General features: G+C 39.9%; 1 protein-coding gene and 1 long non-coding RNA gene across 4 annotated transcripts in view; both read right to left on the bottom strand.

Annotated features, from left to right (window-relative positions):
• The window catches only part of LOC135303153 (cytosolic phospholipase A2 epsilon-like), a 58,321-nt gene that overhangs the window by 17,462 nt on the left and 20,071 nt on the right, over positions 1-20,788 (bottom strand). For both annotated transcript variants that reach the window (XM_064424568.1, XM_064424569.1), the window contains exons 1-6: positions 15,645-15,834; positions 15,174-15,209; positions 9,135-9,207; positions 5,300-5,436; positions 4,429-4,560; positions 3,779-3,819 (exon numbers count right to left, since the gene is read on the bottom strand). In XM_064424568.1, coding sequence (XP_064280638.1) covers positions 3,779-3,819; positions 4,429-4,560; positions 5,300-5,436; positions 9,135-9,207; positions 15,174-15,209; positions 15,645-15,671 — 446 coding nt within the window. In that variant the 5' untranslated portion in view covers positions 15,672-15,834. Of the gene's footprint in view, positions 1-3,778; positions 3,820-4,428; positions 4,561-5,299; positions 5,437-9,134; positions 9,208-15,173; positions 15,210-15,644 lie in introns of those variants that run through there.
• On the bottom strand, positions 1,024-3,137 carry LOC135303158 (uncharacterized). Of its 2 annotated transcripts, none has more exons than XR_010364658.1 (3): positions 2,111-3,137; positions 1,853-1,979; positions 1,024-1,199 (listed from the first exon to the last, which is right to left on the bottom strand). It is a non-coding gene; the product is annotated as an uncharacterized LOC135303158 (long non-coding RNA). The 2 variants fall into 2 exon arrangements; XR_010364659.1 differs by having other exon boundaries at positions 1,024-1,194.

The following is a 20,788-nucleotide window of genomic DNA, read 5'->3' as shown; positions in this document are numbered from 1 at the left end:
CTGTGCTCCATTTCACCAGAGAATCTGGATTTTTTGATATCTATGTAAAAGTTTTGAATTTTTTCATGTCAGATCCAGCTTTCCCTGCCTTTATTAGCGTCCATAATAATGCAGGCTACTTTTCTGAGCTTTCTGACAACCCAAGAGAAGCATGGGGGATGGTATTCATGGGGGATGGCTTCAGTAAAGAAAGCTGTATTCACCTCAAAGGTTCTTTCTTAACTCAAAACTTTTGCCTTCAGTGCTCCTCCACACATAAATACAAACAGTACATTTGGCCCCCTAGCTGATGGAGACTCAGCCTGAGGGTTTCTCAGCAGCACCCAAGCCAAATGGCTGGCATGATCTGCTGGCTCCCCCTTCACATGAGGAGGATTTCTCAAAATAACACAGCAGAACTACAGAAAGAAAAAAAATACTTTTATTTTCTAAAAATATTTCTTTTGCCATATTTCAATAATTAATATTTAACTTTTATACAGCTTTTTTTACACCTATTTACATTTATTTCCGTTAATTGGGCTTTGTTTTAAACATAGTGTTTCACATTTGAAAAAAAAAAAGGGAGAAGGAGCAGAGATGAAAGGTTGTGTAAGAGTGGTCCTTCATTCTTCTAAGAATTGTTAGAGATGCACTTTGTCAGGTTGGGACATCTGAAAGATAAAAGAGGCCAAAAAGAAGATGAGCAGGTACAGCAAACACCCTGGGCCTCTTAGACCTTTCCTTGGGAACTCAAATCACCTGGCAGCTCACCAGAAGCCTCTTTGTGGCCCCTCGGTGTCAGGCGTGGCCTTCAGTAGAAGTCGGAGGGGAGGGGGATGTTGAGCGAGCGCAGCCACCTGCTCCAGCGGGACCCCGTCCCTGTGGCAACGCGGATGGGCTCGTTCTGATGCTGCACCCTGCCCGTGGAGACACAGGAGAAGGCCCAGGTTACCACTGATAATCACCAGAGAAAGCACAAAAAGCACTAAAGCACACGGACCAGCAACCTGTGTACAACGGCCTTACCTTTTCTGTCCCTGCTGCCCAAGTGCGGCAGCTCTCACGCCAGCTGGGCTCCTCTAATGGGCCCAGAAAACATTGGGCAGGCATTTGCAATCCCTTGGCTTGGTGGCTGGTGAAAAGGCACTTGGAGGAAGGAGCATGCCTTCCTCTCTCTGTCCTTAGGATCAAACATCTGGCCCTCAGTGCCTGCTACTCTGCAGCAGAGAGGAGAGTGTTTGCTGGTGCTGCAGTAGTGGCGTAAGGGTGAGGCAAAACTAGAGAGGGTGTTCATCTTGCTGTTGTGGAAACCCACTAACAAACTGAAGCTTTTCTTCCATTTTAAATAAAATACAACAGGAATGGATGTGGGAACAAATTGTCATACAGCCCTCCAATGTCACATGAGGTAATTGTTATAATGTTCTTTTTGGTAAAGGTAACACAACACACAACCTTTGCAGTGAGTTTAGAGGCAAACAAAAACAGGAGCAACCAGGTGCATTCCTGGCCTGGGGTTACACTTCATGTGTGGTATTATTCATCTGAAATGCTGGAAAGAAAGAACAAGCTAATGTAATAAATCTTGCAATGAATAAAATCTAGAATGAAGATGGGGAAGAAATTAAAAACTGTGGATAAAGAGCATCAGGAAATATTGCCAGTGGGAATAGTTATTAATTTCAGAAATAAACTGCCATATTACCCCCCCAAAAGTATGTTCTCATTGTTCCCACTACAGTACAGGATTTCTAGAAACTATCCCACGTGCTTAGCCATACTCCTTGTTATCAGAGGGCTCTCTCCCACTGAAAATTATCTCTAATCTCTGTCAACATTTCTCCCATCCAGCACTGACGAAAAATCTTACCAAAACCTGCTGAGCTTGTTCAATAAAGAGGTTGGTTTGAGTCCATAGCTTTCTGGTGACCCATCTCAACTACTTCAGATGTTCAGACCTTTCCAGAGGTCTCTAGTTTATCTATGCAATCCATTGTCTACAATTTTAGTGGACAAATCCCTTCATTAATTACTCCTGACATCACACATTCCAAAGTGAAGTAAAAAAACCCACCCTCTCAATAGTCTACCAAGACCACATATTTAATCAATCTAGTTGTGCTTAGACCTTTATTCCAGACCCAGCTGATGGGCAGAACAGCACTGACCACCACACAAATGCAAGAAATGTGAATGAGGAATAGTAGGGGAAAGGTCTATCTGCCTTCTGGCATCAAGCCCATTTTCTCAGTCCTACTGTGAGCTCACAGGGACATTCCCTCACTTATAATGCAGCACCTTCTTGCCTTTGTATGTGAAGTTCTTCAGGCCACAATGATTACATTGGTCACTCAGGAACCACACTATGAATTAAAAAACAGTAGATCAGATGCCTTCTTGCTGGACCAACTGAGTCATGACTGTCATGCTTTTTACAACCTCTCCCTTGAGACTGCAGTGGATCATTTTTAATGGTACAGTTCCAACCATCATCTTCCAACCAGCAGAATTCCTACTCAGGCATCACTTGTAAAAATTGTCCCTTTTCTGACTTTACTGAATACAACTCCAGGAAAAGTCAATCAGCTACAAGGTCAGATAGAAGAGTTTGGCATAGAGCTGGTGGCACACATGCTCCAAGACAAGTTCCAGCCTCCACAAACCCACTTGTGCACAACATCCAAGCCAGACAACCTGCTTGGACCTCGCCCATTAAAGACAGGATTATCAAGAGTCTGATTCTCTACCAACTCCATAACCCATCCTGTAAATTGCAAAAGAAGGAGGACCCTGGACAGGATATCTGTGATGCCTACTGCAGCTTCCCCTCTGCCATTACTGATGTTGTGACACTCCTGCAATGTGACAGGCACAGTTTGTCTTGGTATTGCTGGGCCTTTTGCCAGTTCTGGTGCACAGTAAACAGCAAACAATCCACCCTGATACCCTGATGAGTCTCCATGAGCTGTAAAATGAGATTTTGAGGCTTCTATAGCTCTTTTTTGTGTGTGAACACTGAGATCTTTCCTTCTCCAGTTCTCAACACTGTTCTTACACCAGCAAGTTCCTATTTCCCCTGCTGTCAGGAATTCAAAGTATCCACCCCAAGGATTATCCTGCTAGGCCTCCTGAAGTGTCCAAATGCCTTCAGAAGGTTCCAGCAGTACCATCTAAGAGCAGTACCTTCTCTAAGTACATCCTCTAAATATTAAAACTCCACCAGCATCTTCCAAGCCTACCAAGTGAAGCTACTGCTGCCCCTCCAGTTTTCCTGGTTCCTCAGTCCCCAGAATCCCACAGTGGTCTTTGGACCTTACTTTATGCAGAATATTTGGTTCCTTTCTCTACCACAGTTCCCCATGTGTAGCCAGATGAATTGAACAGATCAGCTCATGGAAATGCATTTTACAATGTTGTGAATTTGAAAAACCAGATTCTCCAAGCAGGAGGTAATTAGGGCATTTAGGCTTGGCACTCCTAAGGGTCAAAACTTCCTGAATATTTTCATTGCTCTCATACTTCCTTGTGTACCTCATTGTCTCAATGAGAAAAAAGAACAGGAAGAAGTTGCTGCCCAAGACACAGAATTCAAACAGGGAAAAAAAATCACATTTCAGATATTTGAAATCTAAAATTATGTATTCTAAAATTCCATTTTACTATAGTGGAATGAAAACATCTAGCTACTGCTTTTAGACATTGCAGGTTTAAGAAGCACTACCACATATGAACCAGATTTTAAAACTATTTTTATACTGAATATAACACTTTATTAAGAATTAAGGACTCTACTCACGTGTTCTGAAGTGTGAACTCCACCTCCAGTTCCTCACGTGCCTGAAGAGAGGAGATTTTTAAAAAAAGAAAGACTGATTACTTATTTTTCTTCACAGCTTTAATCATATCAGTTACATAATTTTTTTTACTATGCATTTAGAATAGAATTTAGGAAAATTCCCAGAATGTAAGAAAACCATATCCAAACCATTTTTGATTGAGGATATTTAATTTTTAGATATTGAAAAAGCAGTTGCTAAAATTAGTTTTTTGAATCTAAATGTTTTATAAACACATCTGCATGCATAAGAACTGCTATTCTGCTGAAACAGCCATTTGTTTAGATTTTCATTCCCAAAACAAAAAGAATTAGCCTCTTTAGTACCATTACAGTTAAAAGGATCTGAAAATTCAGAATTTTACACCAAGAGCCAACAAACATCCCAGATATACTCAGGATGAAGACTGGATAACTAGTTGTAGATAGTTCCATCCTGTACTTTCAGCACAGATATTTGTTCTAAACAAAAGCTAGCAAAAAGCACAATTTCTTAGAATTGCAGCAAAATACAGTTTAAATAGATGTTTCCTAAAATGAAACACTGTAAAAGGACCTATTGGGATTGAAGGAGAGGATTTCCTTTTGTTCTCACCAATTCTATTGCTCACCTGTGGATTCAGCTGAAACTTCACGCGCACAGTACGTCCCACAGTAAGCTTATCTATGTCAAAGAGAACTGTGCAGAGTTCATCATCCCTGGTGACCGTGTCTTCATCACACACCTTCAGCTCCAGCACGTTCTGCACAAAGAGGTTAAGAACATAATGGAGTTACTACTACATCTAAGAGCTCCATAAGGCGGGAAAACCTCTAGACTAGGTTTTCTTTCCTTTTTCCTCCAGTTTTATGGGAAGGAGAAAAAAGGAGAAAGGGAAAGAGAAAAAGGAGAGAGACTTGGGTTTATTAGATGTCAGATCACTGATAACTCTTCATACAAAAAAGAAGCAAGCTTTCATTTCCCCAGGCGGACAAGACAAACAGGTCATGCAGAACATTCATGTGTTTGTGATAAACAACTGCACTAAATCAGCATTCACGTGTTTGTGATAACTAACTGCATTAAATGTTTCTACATTTATTTTATGGCCTTTGGTTCTAAGTGTATAAAATAGTCATGGGTACATAAAGATGGCTTAAAGGATTTTCACTACATCTAGAACTGAGTGATTTTGTTATTATTTTTGTGTGATCTTTTTCTTGGGTTTTGCTTGTTTATGTCAAGATTGGGGATAGAATAGAAAGGTTGTATTCTGAAAAGCATTTAATTCCTTCTTATTGCAGTACAGCACGTGTTTAAGTAACAAATAAGGGGAATAGAACAACACTAAGGAGGATGTAAGCAACAGGGCTTTTTTTCCTGAGGAATCTTTAACATTCTGTGTTTGGAACTAGCTATGTATGTATTGGTTTATTGCAGTTCTGTGTAACCTAATGACTACCTGCAAACACCAAATGGTGAAAAGAATTGGTGTCAGTTACCTTGACACGGCGGTCAATCTTGTAGCAGAAAGCTTCATTCCAAACGGGGTTTTTGCTGTTCCTGATGGTCCTGGTCCGAACCTTCTCTGCTGAGGCAGTGGGCAGCCACAGTGTCACATAGCAATCTGAAAGGGTGACTGTGCAGGGAGAAGATGAACACAGTTAAAATGTATCTGGGGAAAGAATTACTGCACAGTGCCCATTTAACCCTAATGAGACAAAGATAGCACAGCTGAGGCTTTCTTCCTAAAATATACAGGATTAGGTGTAAATAATACAATGAAGTACTAACAGGAGAACAGACATTCTCACATTTGCAATGCCCATTTCCACCTTTTCACTCTTAGTCAGACATACTTTTTTTTTTTTAATGTTACTTTATACTTGAAGTTGCACCATCCTCCACAGGCAGTAGATGTTGCCTTTAACTTTATCTTCATGATTATCCAAATGGCTGGGACAGGCAGCACACCTCACAACCTTCCATCTGGGCTATAGAGAGACTTGTTTTCTATAATTTCTTCCCCAGATTTTGTACCTTAGTTTAATGAAAGCCTTTATTAACATGCTAGCTTAATTGAAGAACAGATTTTCTTTTGGTGAAAGGTGTTCTTGCATCAAAGCTGAAAATTTTGACTTATCACAAGTCACAACGTGCCTATTATTCAATGTGCTTATTCATTCATATATTTGACAAAGTTTTAGAAGATGTGTGCTCCTCAGCAGTTCTTCCAGAAAACAAAATCCATTTCATCATCATAATTAAATTACTGTGTGTTCAATTCCTTCCTACTACTCTGTCTGCAGGCTGGAAAGATGCTGCTACCAGCCATGTTTGGGGAAGGAAGCCATGAGTGCCAATGAAGACATCAGCTTCTCCTATGTTCTGAGTCCTCAAATTGGAGGGAGAACTCCAGGGAGCGAGGCTTAATAGAAGCATCATACAGGTGCCCATGGCCTTTCTCTCACACCTGTAATGCAATGTCCCTGTTTCACATCAGCAATGCTCAACCAGTCACCTGATTCTTACAGCATCCTTGTGAGTCAGAGGAGGCCAAATAATTCAGCTCGTAGTCAATCCCTGCATCATGCTCAAAACATGTAACAGTGTTATTACATTACATTAGCAGCAATTACTTCATGTATTTCCTCTTTATCTTTCCATAACAATCACAGATTTAGGTTTTCCTACGAGCCAAGCCATGCCTTTATTTTGTTGTTAACCATGTTATCACAATCAGCAAAACCTGGATTGTGACTATGGCAAGGAAAGCATTTCCAGAAAGAGACCTAAGCCACACCTGATCAGAAGACTGTGACTGATCAGATGTTCAGCAGATGAAAATGCAAATGGTTAATGATGATTAAATGCTGCAGTTTCCATTTTCAAAGCGGATGAGACACTCTGATTACTTCACTGTAGCAATATAAGGATTACGTAAATAAGCACACTGAGAAAACTTGAATTTCTTGGGACTGTTCAAGACCATACCCCACCCCGGATAGAGCTTTGATCAACCTGATCTAGTGGAAGGTGTCCCTGCTCATGGCAGGGATGTCATTTTAAGGTCCCTTCCAACCCAAACCATTCTATAATTCTATGCTTTGCCCAAGATCCCATAATGCAGTCAATGTCAGGGTCCAAAACCTAGTCTAGATTTTCAGGCCTCTACTCCAATCTATTAAAATTATTTTGTTCTGAAACATCAGTAGGGAGGAATACTTTTAAAGTATTTTTATTTTTCACTAGTAAAGTAAATAGGAACATGAGAGTCAATGAACAAGAAGAAATGTTCACTTCAGTAAATAAAGCACAAACATTCCAATAATGAGAAAATACACGTAAGAGAAAAATAGTCATAGGGAACACCAAGATTTAACCAGTAAAATTGGAAAGCTACAGTGGAGGAAATAAATGCTAATTCTGAATTGTAACAAGCTTCATAAATTTACTATTAGACATAGGTAGAAAAGGGGCAGTTTCCCACAGCTGAAAATACTAAGGTTTCAAGGAAAACTAGCTGAAATGTTTGCATTTTTACTGATGTCTCAGTAAAAGTAAACACTGCCTGAAATACCCTTCCCATTACAAAGAAATGGACAAGTTTTTTTCCCAATAACACAGTTTTTTCAGAGAATAAATTTTCTGTTGAGAAAATACCCTTGCTGAAAAGCTTACAAATCTCTCTGCCAGATACACTTTAAACAAGTGTTTGGGATGCCCATATTTTGAATTCGGGGCATCTCAGGGGGATCAAGATATGATATTCATCTGCTCTTGAGGCTAGATCACCAAGTAAGAAAGCCATATGGTGTGGCAGACATACCAACAGGTTTAGGCAAAAAAGAACCTGATGATTCACAGAGATAAGGAGTGACTGTGAGCAAGTTGCTCTGAGAAGGACAGCCACAAGGAAATGAAACACAAACAGGCAGCACAGACATAAAGGAATACAGAAATGCACACTCAGTTGTTCATGTGGGTTTGTAGATGCAATTGCAGTGGTGGCCTGGTCAGATCACATATTTGGTTGGTGCAAAACACCATTTAGACATTTAAAATTTGGATTTTGATAAACAAAAAGTTGTGCATACAACTATAAACTCATGGAATGTGGGCTTCTGTATATAAAAATAGAACTTTAAGAAATCCCTAACTTTACACCTTATAAAGTGTTCTCACTTTGTCTAATGAACCAAAGGCAAAAGAGAAATAAGCAGTAACACATGTAATGTAATACAGTAGTATTACATTGTGGAAGAAGCTTAAGTAACCCAGAATACCACATATAAGAGCAGCAGAGATTTCTTCCCTGATAGTCATCAGTCATTCAAAACTACAGTTATTAAACACAACTTCCATGTGATCTAACCACATCCCTCCTACCAGAAACCACCAAATCCAACTCTGCTAAATTTTTCCCTCTATTCTTGACCTATCACACAAGTTGAAATCTATATCAAAATATAGATTATATTAACTAAAATTTTCTTACAAACTATGATGCGCTACATGAAATTCTGAGCATACCAAAAGAAAATTGATTTTGGCCATGTTCAGCAAGATTTTAGGAAACATCGTGTGAAGTTTTTGTTTTATATCTTTCAGATTTATTCATGTGGTCTTTAGATTTGAATTTTCAAATTCTCTTTGTCTTTATTTTACCTTTTTCTTTTGAAATCTCAATTCTAGATATCCTTTTTCACTTCCCATCACTATCTCTCACAAACTCCTGTCAAGTGCTCAGAGTATTGCTTTGTTAATTTTTATTTTTTTTTTAATTTAAATGGCTCCATTCTGTAAGTTAGATTCCAAGACACACTGGATGTTATCATCATCAGTTATGATGACTGGATGTCATCACTTCCTGCATATGTACAAATTCTTCAGAAATAATAGAATGTTTTTGTTTGTAAATATTTTCTTTTAATAGACTTTCTTGCTACTGCTGATTTTACATCTGCCAGTTCTCTCTTTTCTTCCATACAGAAATTCTGTAGGAAATACTCAGGTTTCTTACTTAAAAATACAAGGATTTTCATTGTTTCCAGAGCAGACCTCAGATCAGCAGTTAAGTCTGATGTCAGAAGGGTAGGAAATATGTCTCACACAGTAAGATATGAAAAAAAGACATAAAATGCATCACCTTTCTTGAGTCAGTCCCTTTAAATTTAAAAGGAAAAAGCAATGTTTCATTATTGAAACAAAAAATAATTCTTTCAGACTTACAGCAATATATCCTTTTATTCGTACACAGTTTGAGAACAACAACACTGTCCAAATATTTTCTTTTAAAAGTTATAAGAACCATCCAGCAACAGTAGAAGTACTCACGCAAGTCTGCCTTCCGGGCATTCCTCACTCTTAGTATTTTTACAGTGAGCAAGTTGAAAGGAGATACTGGTGCCTGCATAAAAATTCAGAAAAGGAAAAAAGGAAAAAAAAAAGACATTATTATTATAGACTGTTGTCACAGACTGCTGTAACCCTGAAGTTCTAAGGACATAGACAGAACAAGGCTTTCAAGGTTGAGACAATACAATTCATCAAACCAAGTAGAGCAGTCAAAAATCTGTACAGATTTTTGGCACAGAACTCTCTTCAGACCTGAAATAGAAGTAATATATTTCAAAATCACTCAAGTTAATGGTAGGTGCCAAGAGTTTGATTTGATAAAGATCGCATCTTCTGATCATTGCTCCCTCATTATCACAATAAACACCCCTAAAGTACACTCGTGGGTGTCGTCACCTCTCACACACCACTGCCTGCAATGGAACAGATTGTCTCTGGGACACCAAATATTGTCACACAAGCTGTGAAAGTAGAACTGTCTACCATGCACCAGCACAAGCCCCCAAACCAGCACAAACTTCTGCATATAGCCAAAAATAGAAATGTAGCTGACAGTGATGAGATACTTCTCTTGAAGACTCTGGTGAACATCTCATCTTCAGCTCTGACCCCCAGCAGAAAGCTACAAAAATCATCCCAGAGTTGATCTTGGGAATTAACTCACAACCCCACTAGATATCAAAAACCTTGAGCTCAGAGATATTAAGTCTATAATAACTCATAACCTTCATGGCTCATACTAATGGATCTTCACATTCCTCTTGCTATAAATTAACCCTTTCCCCATTTCACCTTTGAGATGCCTGCTTACCTTCTTACTCTCTCTCACATGCTAATATCTCCTATTTCATATATACCATCTTTCCTTTTAAAACCAATTTATGTACAAATATGATTTCTCTCAATACTTGCTCAAATTGATATTTAGCTTTCCACTTACTGGTTCTGTTTTAGAACAGAAACAGGTTTTAATGTGCCAAAAAATTTATCTAATCTTTCTATCTGTACCAGCTGGGTGAGAGCAAGGTACTAATACATCCTGGGGAACAAGATGCTGGAAAGCAGAGCCACAGGAAAGGTACATGGGCATCCTGGTCTGCGGCAAGTTGGATTTGAGCCAGCAGTGCCCTGGCAGCCAGGAAGGCCAAGTGTGTCCTGGGGAACATCAGGCACAGCATGGCCAGCCAGGAAAGGGAGGGGATTGTCCTGCTCTGCTCTGGGGTGCCCTCACCTCAAGTGCTGGGGGCAGTTTTATGTACATATTGTAGTATATTTACAAGACAGACAGGAAACTATTAGAGAGTGTCCAAAGGAGGGCAACAAAGACGGTGAAGGATTTTGAGGAGAAGCCATATGAGGAGTGGCTGAGGTAATTTGGTCTGTTCAGCCTGGAGGAGACCAAGGGGAGACCTCATTGCAGTCTGCAACGTCCTTACGAGGGGAAAAGGAGGGGCAGGCACTGATCTCTCCAGTGGTAACCAGTGACAGAACCCATGGGAATGGAATGGAGTTGGGTCAGGGGAAGTTTAGGTTGCATACTAGGAAAAGATTCTTCCTCCAGAGGGTGGTTGTGCACTGGATATGGTCACAGCACCAGCCTGAGTTCAAGAAGAGTCTGGAAAATGCTCTCAGGTATATGGTCCAATTCTTGGGGATGGTGCTGTGCAGGTCCAGGATTCTATGGTCCTTGTGGATCCCTTCGTACTTAGAATATTCTGTGATTCTACCTCCATCTATAAATCCTCTCTCTTATTTTCCTAGATATATTATAACTTCACAAAGTTAATAGAGTGTCCTAACACAAACCCATGGGCATTATTGCTTAATTCAGGCATCAGAAGAGCCTGTATTTATCATAAAGCAGCAAAAGCAAAAATTATACACTGATGTTAACTAATAAAATGTACCTTGCTATTATTTCCTTCATACAGGCTATACATTTTGCCAAATTACATCTTTTCAGCAATATCACAGGACTTATCCTGGAGTGCTTCACAATGCTTTGCCAGAGTATCAAACAACTGGGACCATAACATGACATTGGACAATAAGCCAATGTAATGAAGGAGGTCCTTGTCCTCACCAGCAAAAACCTCAGCACCTCTGAAAAGTCAGAAGACTACACAAACTGCCTCCAAGAAACAACCTGAGTAATCCCCAGACAATCATCTTGCACTTCCCTTTGAGCTGACAAGGGGCCCGAAGATGCAGAGTTGAGAGGCAGTGAGACAGCAGCAGGAGGCTCAGAGCAGTCATTGTTATGGGCACTTTTATTCTACATTATCTGGCCTGTCCAGTCTCTCAGTCAGAGCAGTTTTACAGAGTACAGTTTGCAAGCCCTGGGATTGTCAAGTGTGGGACATTTCAGTTGTCACAAAGACTGCATCACACCTCTATCTGCTCCATGGTTCCAAAGGTGTCCACAAAGGAAAACTTGGATAGACTCAAAAGAAATAAATTATTTGGGGGGAAAAAACAAACAAACAAGGATTACAGTCTCCAATCAAAAGCAACCAAAAATATCAGGCCCAGACTATACAGCTGAAGTGCTACAACTACTTTTATAAATTAATAAAATAGTAATAGTTAAAATAGAGAAGCCCTCCTAGACACAAGGACCAGCAGCCAAGGCTTGTCTACCCCTGTCATCTAACTGACATGATTTTTACATTTATGTTTGGTCCCTGCTTTCCCCATCCAATAAATTGTAAGTGTTTTTGACCTCAGAAATGTTATTTCAGAATATGTGGAACTTCTCTCTTATCCAGAAAGAAGAAGGCTTGCATTTCTTGATTACAGAAAAATGGACTAGGGTACAAGTTCCCCATTCCATGGAAATTCTATTAATTACTGACCTTTACACCATTTAAAAAGAATAACCTTGACTCAGCTCTTGGAAAACAAGCACTGAGACCCTTAATTTGAGAATCTCAAGTGGATAATATCTCCCTGCAGCCAAGTGTCACGTGGAGATAGGAAGTGTGAAAGTTGTTCCTGTGTTACAGCTGCCTGTGTTACCTGGACCTACCATTTATGCAATTCTCTGCTCAGGTCTTACAATTCCATTCTGGTGTATCTTACTCTCCAAACTTATGGAAATGATCCTCAGTGCTCATCTTTGGGTTGTGGAGTGCCTTCCCATACTAGAGTCCTGGAAGTCCAACCTTACAACTCCTAACTTTTAGGGGCCTGAATTCATTACCAGGCCTAGCTGTCAGCCACTAACTTAAAGTCACACAGAAAATCTTGTCCTAAACTGGATAGTCTCTAAGCAATTGGCAAGGGCTTCCACATCCTTGTATTTATGTGATGATGACCATATCACAGACTGGGTAAATTCTGAGGCCAGTTATTACAGCCAGTCATTACACACACTTCAACTTTCAGCTTCTATATTTATTTCATCTGCTACATGAATCTTACCTCATAAACCGGAAACACAAGCCAGGCATTTTAATGATCACTTTTGAAATTACTTAAATATATGAGGTTGCAAATGCAAGACTTGGTCACACCGTCCTACGTCAGATAAAAATTCAATTAAATCCTGTGGCACACTTGTGCAATCCTCACATATCTAGTCCGAGGGAAGTCAATAGGAGTGTTCATATACATGAGTGCTCATCTATATGAATGAATTATATAACTGGTCTCTAAAATTGCTCTATTTTAGTAAAGTTCCAAGCTAAAAGTCTTTCACAGAATTTTTTTCTTAAGGAGAAAAGAGTGAAACTCATAAAATATTCCCAAGTCACATTAAGAACTTATCAAAGCATGTGTGTATTTGGGGGAAAGCACTCTTCCCTTACGTTTCTCATCAAACAGGAATATAAATCTCATCAGTACTTTAAAAACTGTGAAAAGCAACAGAGAAATCGCTCACCCTGTCAGAAAGAGTAGCAGGGCTTTAAAACACAGATCACTGCCTTGCTTCTGACCTGGGTCAGGTATGTGGCACCTTTTAAGTTCAAAGAATTTTGGAGCCTCAAAGGCAGGCAGGATTTCACCTCAGGCAAAGTCAAATGCATAACAAACACTTTTCCTTGTACTGCTATTTTGTATGTATTTCACCCATTTTAAAATACCCTGTAGCTGGGTCTTATCAAGTCAGTAGAAGTCCCCAAGTTTGTTTCAGGATAAAAACAAATGGAGCAGCACTGAGTCATTGGCTGCTTCTTTCCAAGAGCTATGCAAAGCTTCTGTGGCTTCAGACTGCAATTTTCATGTGTTTTTTTTTCCTCTTCCTGTTTGCAGCTCCACAGCTGGACATGTGTTAGAATGGATCCAAATCTGAGAAACCAGGATTCCCACAGTTCAACAGGTTTTGTTTCCTCAAGACCACACCAGTCTTTATCAGTAATTTATGTTATCTCAAAAGTGTTACGCTTTTGACTGTCAGCATGAGGGCACTAACAATTTTTTCTCACCAGCTATTTTACATATTCTTTCTAATGTATATAGCTGCTCAAATTGAAAACCCACACCTCCTATCAGTTACCCTGAAACTCACTCTGACAATGAAAAAACTCATTTCCTTGACTGAGCCACTGAGCAACAATAAGCAACTCAAGTATACTTGGCTTATGTACTTATCATAAATACCAACTTTAATGGGAACAAAAAAAGGAATAAATTTCAAGTCCTTCCTGAATTTTACCTCTGTGAACCTTGGAGATTCAGGGTAGAAAGAAGGGGCTCTGAGTCCTACTCTAAACTGTAGGTACTCATGTAGGTATTCATGTCAGTTCTGCCACCCTAAACACCTTGAAGATAAAAGTAGCAATCTAAAGCCATGCAACTGTGCAAGTCTCACCTAGGGACCAACTAACAATGTAAAAAACACTACGGATATAAAAACCAGACTGATCTTCAAAACACAGGTTAGAACTCAAAATAACAATTTATATGATTCTAGCATACTTCTTAGGGGTGCAAGACTACATGCAGAGACCTAAACATCATTTTAGAAGCTATTTTTTGAAGAAATTCTGCCAAGTCTCCTACCACAGCATTTCACTTTGAACAGAGAAAAAAAGTGACTCTCAGGCACAAACAGGCATCAGATACTGTCAATAACAGCAAACCTCCACAAGGCAAACAGAATTTACGGCCTTTTGAAAGATTGTCTGTATTACTGTGATTTCCCTATGGTGATGCAAACTGGAAAGTCCCCAATCACACAAGGAGGAGCAAAAGCTCATCTCGCAGACAGATCCCCAGAGAGGTTCAACTGATACTGGCAGCCCCAAACCCACTGCAAGTACCAGAGGACAGCCTCATCCTGCTGCCATGGCTCCCATTCACTGGCTCATAGGAGCTCATCTGATAAATTTTCCCTTATGCTAATACCTCTTAACATAAATGCCTGCTAATTGTCCAGCCATTTTTAATTGGGCTGTGCAAAGAATTAATCCTCAATTCAGCCTTTACAAAGCACCTTTTGCTCTTTTTTTTGCCTTCAGAGAAGTTTGGGCACTACTCCCACTCCTACTAGGCTGATAAGATCAAGCTTGTCAGAAGACTGAACTCGCCACATTTATTCCAGTATTTTATCTGTGAATGCTGTGCTGCACAGAGAATTGCAAGCTCTAGGACAGACCATTACACTGCAAAGAAAGGCTACAAGGAATACCAGAGCACTAGGAACAACTGGAAGACCCACATAAAAGCTCTTCTTATGAAGGCATAAAATATAAGAAAATCGGAATATTTCATCCAAAGAAATCAAAACACAAAAGAAGGGAGTAATTAAAAATTTGTTATAGTTGAAGTACAAACCAGCCCAGATAAAGTGCAACACATAAGCATCAGACACCAACAGCAGCTGGGCTATTTAAAGCTTATGGAAAGCCATGGCAATGCTCCATCTACAGAGCTGAAGTCACAGCTCAGCTTTTCAACACAGTAAACTTTGCAACACAGTTTTCCCCCGAGCCATTGAATTCCTAAAATTTTTTCTGGTGATCTACATTCAGCACTGGACAGCATTTAATGAAGGGCCAGCTAATTGCTACCTACCGTTCTCACCGCTGGTGCTGAGGTGCTCGTAAAAGTCTAGGAAAAACAACACAAGGCAAAGTTAAGAAAACTAAACTGCATGTTCAATGCTTACTTTAGGCTGACATGTCAAAACATCTCACATTCAAGGACACATTTAGAGCTATGCTTTTTAACTACATCATTAGGTGCTTTACTGACCACCATCACAACTCTCTTCCAAATTATTTCCTTTTTTTTACAGGGAAGCAGAAGCACAGTAAGCAATTTTCTATCCCTAAAATATGTCTTGAAAACACAAGTGTGCCATGACGTTCTGCAAAAGCCTAGACTAGGAAAGCCATCCTTGCAACAAGATCTGAGGAACAGCAAACTCGATTTCCCTTGATTGCCCGTACAACACAAACCACTTGTTCTCCTCTGTGACCAACTTCACTGGAACACCAGACAATTTTACCCACTTTACACTTGCTATCACCTTCTTTTGCTTACCTCACTTGTACTTAAATTTGATCCCATTGCAGCCCCAGTTGCATGTAAGTCCAGTGTTAAAGGTTACTGAGTCGTACGGCTGGCAGGAACTCCTCATGCAGGTTAGGGGAGGAGGAATAGGGATTTTATGATGAGGTTCTCCTGCCCCACCCCCTGATTATTTCCAGTCATTAAGCAGTCACCTCCCTGCTTCCTGCAGCCTATTAGAGCACCTCAACTGAGTCAGCAGAATGAAGAGCAATTCCTTTTCTACCCACTGTGATGTTTGGGGAGGATGCTGAAGCCCCTTTCTGCCCAGCTATTGCTCTCTTGAAATACTACTGGTAATGAAGTTTTGCATTTATGCAACAGCTCCAACCCCCAAGCAAAGTGCTTCTGACTAATTAAATCACAGCTCTCATAGTACCTCTACACTGCCACCATCATGCTGCAGAGTAGTAGAGGTGACAGCAGCTTCTTTCCAAACCATAAACTCAAATACCTGTAGCAGTCTTCCCATAGCAGCACAGTTCAGGCAGGTAAGTCCTGCAGTTCAGCAAGGTGACTTAATTGTGATGCCACAACTGAATGACTGCAGCACCCCCAAAGCTACTTTTAGCATTTCTGCTGCATTTAGCAACCTCAACACATGCTGAGTAGTCTTTGCCTGGATATTTATTGTATATGTGGGAAAAAAAAAAGTTAATCCTTTCAGAAATCTTGCAGTATGATATTAAATCAAACCAAAGGGAAGGGAGGAGCTATTAGCAGCAGGTGAAACTTGTGAGCAGAAGGGTGAGGTAAGAGAGAGAGTTGTGCTCTCCTGCGTGGGCCTGGGGACCACAGCAGTTCACCCATCCCCGGAGCTTACTTCAAAGGGATCTGTGTGTGCTGGCTCTCACAGCGAGCCCAGCAGACACACTGTGAGAAACTGCAGGGCACAAAACCCTCCCTGACTGCTCTACACCCCGGTGTACCGTGACTCACTGCCTTGTAAAGTGTACCAGAGTAGCCCTAAACCAGCATGCATGTGCAGGCTGGTAGATTTTGGAGCGTGCAAGAGCAGACTCTGGCTCTGCCAGACTCTTTCTCGCCTCTCCGACTGATGACAGGAGGCAGCAAGTACTCAATCATGCATCATGAAATTGAAGTGATTATTTTAAATCAATCTTACTTGTGTTGGTATTTAATTCATTTGATGCAGGCAAAGAAAGCAACCTTGTATACTGCAGTGGATGCCACCTAAGTGCACTCTCCTGTGCACTTTTGATACCATGGAGGCTGGTATCAAAATAATTCTGCACAGAGGTAGAGAGGAGGTGTTGTCCAAGGAATGTTGCTGGATTAAAATCCTCTTTTCAGATACAAGTGACTTCCTTCTATATTGTGTGGTAAACACATGTAATGCCTCTTCAGAAGATCTTATTCAAAATATGCAGTGGTACTCTCTGGTGGTTTCCATCTGAAGTATTAATGGCTAGCTGCTTGCTCTATAGGAACAATTCACACTGTCCTCTCAGAATCAAAGGAAAATGTGAATCTACATCTTCTGAAATGCTCCCTAAAGGAAAGGCCAAAAGATACTTCCAATGAACACGTGCATCTTTACCCCAAAGACAAAATACCTGTTCTAACATCTGTCTTTATAGCTGTGTTAAATCCTTAGGAAAAAATTCAGGTGGAGCAGTCACAGCTGAGAATCTCTTACTTGCCCTCTCTCACAACTAGTTCTTTACAGCTTCTGAAAGAATGTTCCCTGGAAATATTCCAGTATTAAAAGTTAAAGTATGAATCCATTTTCATTAAAAGCATCTGCAAAACTTCTTCTATCACAGGAAAGAGGGTAGGATATCCAGCTCACCTTGCCCAAGTTGTCCCAGCAGACACATGCACCTATACACATTTATATCGTCCCAGCTGTTTCACAGCCAATATAAGACTCCCTGACATTGCATTCTCTTACCGACACTGTTTTTAAGATACATGAGACAGCACTTCACAATTTATAAAATTATTCCAGAGTCAGTGCATCTTACCCATTAAATGGTTTCGTGATGTTCAGACTGTTTTCCTCATCTCAAAACAATGTCTTCATTACCATTTCCAAAACATGTTCCTAAATAATTCTCCCTCCCCTGCTCATGACAACCATCAGATTTTTAGATGGCAGTTTCTCCCTTAACCACTAACTGTCCACATACACAAGAAGGCTTTGGAATACTCTATCTTTTAAAGACCTGGCATCTTTATGGCAGGCAAGAATAGTGATCTCAACAGTTTCTCATTCATGCAGAGAATACCTGATAGAACTAAGCACTGAATGCTCACAACACCTTTGACAGTAAGTTCTTGTCAGCACTGAGAAAACTTGATGGCTTATTCACTGGTGTCTACTACACCACCTGCTTAAAATAAAATCATGAATTTGCAGTTTGTCCCGCTGGACTTTTAGAAGTAGAAATGTATCCCTAGGATTATAATTTCAAAAATATTACAACTTCCAAGGTCATGTATCATGTTGGGGTTTTTGCATTTTTCACTAGTTCTTCCACAATTCAAGGACAATTTCAAAGACAACCATAAAGCATGCATTAAATTCATGTCTGAATTTACCCAAAGTATAAGAGTCATATATTGTCTCTTTTTAGCAATCACATTTCCACATTAATAGTTTTAAATTGCCAGAGATCACATATATATTCTACTTACACTCTTTCCTGGATTTTTGAAGATTAGAGAGACTGTGTAACTGATGGCAGAACACTCAACAGTCTCTTTAAAGCTCTGAAGAGTAACAAGGAGAGTAAAAAGGAAGATGTAATTTTCCTCTTCTATCATGCACTTTCAAGTGCACATTTACATGCACATGATTTTGCATCTATGTATTAATTAAAGCAAGAGGGAGAAAATATATCATTCTGATCTAAATTGTCCAGCTGCAAACACTAGTTTCCCCAACATGATATTCAGATAATTGAATATCTGATTGCAATAGGGAAGAATAGAAGCTGCTTTCAATGCTCCACAATTGCCTTATAATCCAGGACTACAGAAATGTATGACTAATGGGGGACTTCGTCTTATTGCAAGAGAAGAGTATCCTTGTACCCTCCTTGGGATGACAATGGAAGCAGTCATCATTTACACACCCTGAACATAACGAGAAGGGTAAACATTCACAGCACATGCTAGAGTTGTTAAAAATTGATAGCCAGATATCACATTAGAAAATAATTACTCAGTATTAACAAATTAAGCAATTTAACAAACGTAGTGTCAGATCTGTAGCTTGAGATTTTTCCTGGTTTTTCACTTAGTTTTTCTTCTTTTTGTCTAATGCTTCCACAAGCTACAAAATCTACAAAGACCTCATCCTACTAGTCAAAGAAGAGCAAGCAGCTCAAGTCCAACTCTAGTTACACACAGGACTTGAACTCAATAATCTCCACAGACAAGGTGTACCACGGATGCCAATTCCAACTTTCCTATCCCAAGGTGTCGGGTTTCAGACTCTGAGGAACTTAACTTAGACTTGGTAATTTTTGGCCTGACACTACTTTTAAGGAACTCTGGTATAAAAAAACCAAACAGAAATACTGAAACCCAAAACCAAACAAAATATCTCCTCCATATGTATGTACATAACATTCACATTAGTATGATTAATATGTTGGCATTTTATTTTCATGTTTTATGTATACCACACCTTCAAAACACCTGTTATTTAAAACTCTACAATATTCTTTCAGTTGTTGAAGAGAGAAATCATGCTAGGTGGAGGGGAGGGAGATTATGTTTTTTTTCTTGAGACACTATTCTGATTATGACATATACGAAGGAGGGCTTGTGCTTTCAAAAGACTATTGAGAAATTGCATTAAAACAATTCCACATGCCCTTGATATGTTTTGGAGAGATAAAATCTCGCTCCTCCTACTCACTCACATGAAGTAATTGGGCTGCTTTACCATTCAAAAATCATCACTAAAGTGTTCGCCCATCTGTTAATATATGCAACCCTGCCTTCAGATTTGTTGCAACAGAATTTCAAATGCAATCCTCATCTCAAAACCTTTATCTCTATCTCTCCCTGTGCTCTGTAGATCTGAGCACCCAACAGCACCTCTCTTTACCTTTGCAGGAGCACTCAGAGGTTGCCTGACCTTTCCAGGTTCATTCAACACTTCGGGCACTCTTCAAGCACCTATTTCTCTGCCCTAACCCCAACAGACCACAGGTGTGAGGAATACCAGCACCAGCCTGTGTCAGCTAATTACCCAATAATTAGGCAAGACACATAGCCCAGGACCTTTACAGGGAAATCTAGAGCCAATTTCAATCTGAACCAATTCTCAGAATATCAAGAAGCCACCTCATATTACCAGCTAATTAAGGAGGTAACTTCATCAGCAGTCAGCCTGAGATGTTTGAGCCCTAATAGGGACTGCAAAGATTCACAGCTAATTGTTTCCAGGATCATGACATTACATTCAGCAGAGCTTGTGTGACAGGTCACAAACAGGTGTTTACAAAAAAAAAAAAATGCTACCTGGATCTTAAATAGAAGAATTGCATCAATGCTGAATCACTTTGAAAAATCCAGCTGATCTGTCACAGACCCTAAGCCTCAGATTCATCCTTAAAAAATTCCACCAGTAATAATGAATGTGTCTCCTGTGTTATTTTTTGATTGATAACTGGCAAGCCACTCAAACAAATATCTCTTCCCCTGTCCTTTCATGCTGCCTTTCACCATCACATCACAGGCAAGATTCTGAAGTATCTCTGTATTGTGAACATCATCAATGGTCTTTAACAGAAGAAGCCTTTCCTTCCCCAAAAAAGAAAAAAAAAATCAGTCCATTTTGGAGAAAACTCACAAGCCATCAAGGCAAGACCATTAAGCTTGGCTTCCCCAGCTAAAACATTGGTCTCATGCAGTGTTAGACGCTTGGAACCAGATCCCAACACAAACACCAGCATGTGTCTGACTTAAGTCAAAATACTGAGCTGCTAAGCTAGACCATTTAGGCTACCTAACATTTTTTAGTGGCTTGCTAAATAGGCCCAGATTTCTGAAAACAGACTCCCTTTCCTCAGCTTGTTCTAAGCCATCCTAATTTTCCAGATCAGCTGCCAAAAGCACACATCATCACCACACCTTGG

Source organism: Passer domesticus, chromosome 6 (genome assembly GCF_036417665.1).
Source record: "Passer domesticus isolate bPasDom1 chromosome 6, bPasDom1.hap1, whole genome shotgun sequence".
In the NCBI taxonomy this organism is placed as follows: Eukaryota; Metazoa; Chordata; class Aves; order Passeriformes; family Passeridae; genus Passer; species Passer domesticus.
Note: the sequence above shows the minus strand (reverse complement) of the source record. Positions and strands in the feature narration are given on the sequence as shown.